Source organism: Cebus imitator, unplaced genomic scaffold, assembly GCF_001604975.1.
Source record: "Cebus imitator isolate Cc_AM_T3 unplaced genomic scaffold, Cebus_imitator-1.0 Scaffold84, whole genome shotgun sequence".
NCBI lineage: Eukaryota > Metazoa > Chordata > Mammalia > Primates > Cebidae > Cebus > Cebus imitator.
In genome coordinates, this window is record NW_016107399.1 from 5932152 (window position 1) to 5936325 (window position 4174).

The 4174-nt window shown below is 38.0% G+C and overlaps 1 protein-coding gene across 8 annotated transcripts in view; it reads left to right on the forward strand.

Moving 5' to 3' along the window:
- Nucleotides 1-4174, forward strand: part of CUNH1orf112 (chromosome unknown C1orf112 homolog) — a 59663-nt gene that overhangs the window by 38110 nt on the left and 17379 nt on the right. For all 8 annotated transcript variants that reach the window (XR_005201180.1, XM_017534117.2, XM_017534116.2 and 5 more), the window contains one exon: nt 1717-1902. Coding sequence is in view for 7 of the 8 variants with exons in the window: in XM_017534117.2 (XP_017389606.1) it covers nt 1717-1902 (186 nt within the window). In the remaining variant the exon portion in view is untranslated. The remainder of the gene's footprint in view (nt 1-1716; nt 1903-4174) is intronic.

Below are 4174 nucleotides of genomic sequence, written 5' to 3' on the forward strand. Positions count from 1 at the left end.
GCTTAGGCTGGAGTGCAATGGCACAATCTCGCCTCACTGCAACTTCCACCTCCTGGGTTCAAGTGATTCTCTGCCTCAGTGAGTAGCTGGGATTACAGGCATGGACCACCATGCCTGGCTAATTTTGTAGTTTTAGTAGAGATGGAGTTTCTCCATGTTGGTCAGGCTGGTCTCAAACTCTTGACCTCAGGCAATCCACTTGCGTCAGCCTCCCAAAGTGCTGGGATTAAAGGCATGAGCCACAACGCCCAACTTGTATTACCTTTATAATATAAAGGAAAAATTACTACATTTGCATTTTAAGCCCACAAGTGTATTTTTTCTCTCCAGTTTTAAGAAAGGAAGTCATAATTCTTTGTGTATTATTCCCCTTATATTTTATATGAACTATTTTGTCATAGCAGTTTTAAGTCTTTAGAAGTGTGTTGAAACCAGGGTTTTCAACCTCAGAATATAATCCTGAACTCTTTCTGTAACAAATTTTGGCAATACCTACCCTTTTATGTTGTCCAGGACATTGTTTTTTTAGTTTCTATTTTGGAAAGGGAAGTAGTCACTCACTCACTGGACTTTATTGTAAAGAAAGGTGACATTTGAACTGATGTGTACCAGTCAGCACAGTCCTCTTGGCTCTCCTGATGTAGTTTGGTTTTATGAATAAAGCTGCTTTTTATAACAGACATTCAGCTCATCAAGGGGTCTGTTTTTCTGGCTGTATTCTTTCTCTGTCACAGCAGATAGCCACATGATTTCTTGCTTGCATTGACAGGTAAATTTTTCACAACAGAGGTGAAATTGAAATACAGATATAGTATATGACAAAAAAGTTTGTCAGCTTTAATATTTTTTTGGTGGGTTTTTAATTTTTGGTGTAGGAAAAGTTTTCATTCATCAAGTAGATTTTGAATATTTAAATTGAATTATTCCACTTCTTAAAAAATACATAAATGTACTTCCTAGTTGGATTATATCTATTTTAATCATTAAATGCACCATAGGTTTTACCATTTTTCCACCAAAAACTGATTCAACATTTAAACTGTTTCTTAGAACTTTTGTAATCCATTTTTATCTAGTCGGTAACATCTGCATTTTAACAAAACAGTACTTTTCTGTTAACCTAGTAAGCACTTTGAATTGTTATTTCAGTGGTAGAATGGATTTGCTAACCACAAATCACACTCTTTGTGATTTACCTTTGTGAAACTGATTTAGTATGTTGTCTCAAGTAGGGCAGAACCAGCTAACTCATTTGAAAGCTGAATCTTTGGTTCTGTAAGTTCTCTACTATAATCTAGTGAGATAATAGTAAGCTATGAAGGTTGACTAAGTCCATCCAGTTTGTATATCTGGAATACTACTTTTGACTTAACTGCACAACGTGATGAGTATATAGGAAAATAAGACTTACTGGTAAGTAGGAGCGTGATAGGGTATCTGACATAACTAATAATAAAATATATTATTTAATATGTGTTAGTGCATTTATATTGTGCTCCCCTTAAACTGTGTTTTTGGTTTGGAAACCAGTGCAGCATCAACAACAATAATAATAATGCATGTTCATTTATGTTACCTTGGCCTGGAACCTAGATATTACCATACCATTAAAAAGCTTTCTTGAAATATTAAATGTGGAAACTAGCACTTAGCTTTTGTGTATCCACTCATCTAACTGTCTCATGTTACTCCTCTTTCTTTAACAATTTATTTCAGCTGGAGTTCATCCAGAAATTTTCCCCAAAAGAAGCAGAAAATCTGCCTGTGTGGCAGCATATTTCCTTCCAGGCATTACCTGCTGAACTTAGGAAACAAACTGTCCATGAGGTCACCACAGTAGGCACTGCAGAATGCAGGAAATGGCTGAGCAGCAGTCGTACTTTGGGAGAACTAGAATCTCTGGTAAAGTAGTAATTTTGATTGATTTTATTCATTCAGCAGCTGTTTACTGAGCATTGTTTAGGTACTGGGGATAGGTTGTTAATAAGATGCACACATTCTCTGTTAAACCTTGTAAGATTTTCTGTTAGAACCTGGTAAGATTTTCAGATTTCTACATTGTAAAAGAATCTGTGAGAAACTTACTGTGATCTTAATTGTTGTATTAGGGGGTCGTTTCCTATGTTGCTTAAGACATGTTGAGACAACGTGATCAAACATACTATGGAACATTTATGTATTTTTGCTGATGTATCTCTGGATTAGGTAGATGTAATTCTTCCATTTGACAAAATACACCCTATTTTATGCAAACCTACTCTGAAATTTTATGTACCTTTTACATAAAATATTCCTTCATAAAGTAATGAAATAATAAAAAGAGACTCATCAACTATAAGAAGTAGGAAATGGGAGCTTTTAAAAAATTGACCAGATATAGTACATGTAGTTGAATTTTCCTGTTTAGTCTTCATTTGCTCATTCATTCAACAAATATATTTGGAGTACTTTTATGTGCTACTTTGGTCTAGGCATTGGGGATACATCAGGAACCAAAAATTTCTGCTCTCATAGACTCCCATTCGAGCTTAGCAGTGGACAGTAAAATAAATGCCAATTTATGTTAAGCAGAGAAAAGCAAGGATAAAGATAGGGTCTTCAAAGGACCAGAGGTCTATTTGCAATTCTAAATTAGGAGGTCAGGTTTTCTGAGGGCATATGTTTCCAAACTGAATACAAATGTTCTGATACTGTTATATGTAATGGGACTTGATCATAATTATTATAACTGTGTTTTTTTTTTTTGAGACAAAGTTTTGTTCTCATTGCCCAGCCTAGAGTGCAATGGCATGATCTCGGCGAACTGCAACCTCTGCCCCCTGGATTCAAGTGATTCTCCTGCCTCAGCCTCCTGAGTAGCTGGGATTACAAGTACCCACTACCATGCCCAGCTAATTTTTTGTATTTTTAGTAGAGACAGAATTTCACCATGTTGGCCAGGCTGGTCTCAAACTTCTGACTTCAGGTGATCCACCCGCCTTGGCCTCCCAAAGTGCTGAGATTACAGGCAGGAGCCACTGCACTCAGCCTTTTCCAAAGGGAATGTTTTTAATGTGACTTTATTTTAGAAAAAACTATTACATACCTAGTTAGGAATGGGTTAAATTGGTCCAAGTTTTGCATTTAATGTGTACCAATATTGTTGTGGATTATGTTTATAGACTTGCGTCTGTTGAACCAGCCTTGCATCCCTGGGATGAAACCTACTTGATCGTGATGGATAAGTTTTTTTATTGTTTGTTTGTTTTTTTGAGACGGAGTTTCGCTCTTGTTACCAAGGCTGGAGTGCAATGGCGCGATCTCGGCTCACCGCAACCTCTGCCTCCCGGGTTCAGGCAATTCTCCTGCCCCAGCCTCCTGAGTCGCTGGGATTACAGGCACGCGCCACCATGCCCAGCTAATTTTTTGTATTTTTAGTAGAGACGGGGTTTCACCATGTTGACCAGGATGGCCTCGATCTCTTGACCTCGTGATCCACCCGCCTCGGCCTCCCACAGTGCTGGGATTACAGGCTTGAGCCACCGCGCCTGGCCCCGATGGATAAGTTTTTTGATATGGTGTTGCAATTGGTTTGCCAGTATTTTATTGAAGATTTTTGCATCTATGTTCATCATGGATATTGGCCCGAAGTTTTCTTTTTTTGTTGAGTCTCTGCCGGGTTTTGGTATCAGGATGATGTTGGTCTCATAAAATGATTTAGGAAGGATTCCCTCTTTTTGTATTGTTTGGAATAGTTTCAGAAGGAGTGGTACCAGCTCCTCTTTGTATGTCTGGTAGAATTTGGTTGTGAACCCATCTGGACCTGGGCTTTTTTGGTTGGTAGGCTATTAATTGCTGCCTCAGCTTCAGCCCTTGTTATTGGTCTGTTCAAGGTTTCAGCTTCTTCCTGGTTTAGGCTTAGGAGGGTACAACTGTCCAGGAATTTATCCATTTTTCCAGGTTTACTAGATTATGTGCATAGAGTTGCTTATAGTAATCTCTGATGGTAGTTTGTATTTCTGTGGAATCAGTGGTGATATCCCCTTTATTGATTTTTATCGCATCTGTTTGATTCTTCTCTCTTGTCTTTTTTACGAAAATCTGGCTAGTGGCCTGTCTATTTTGTCTTTTCAAAAAACCAGCTCCTGGATTTCTTGAATTTTTTTGAAGGGTTTTTTGTTTCTCTCTCCTTCAG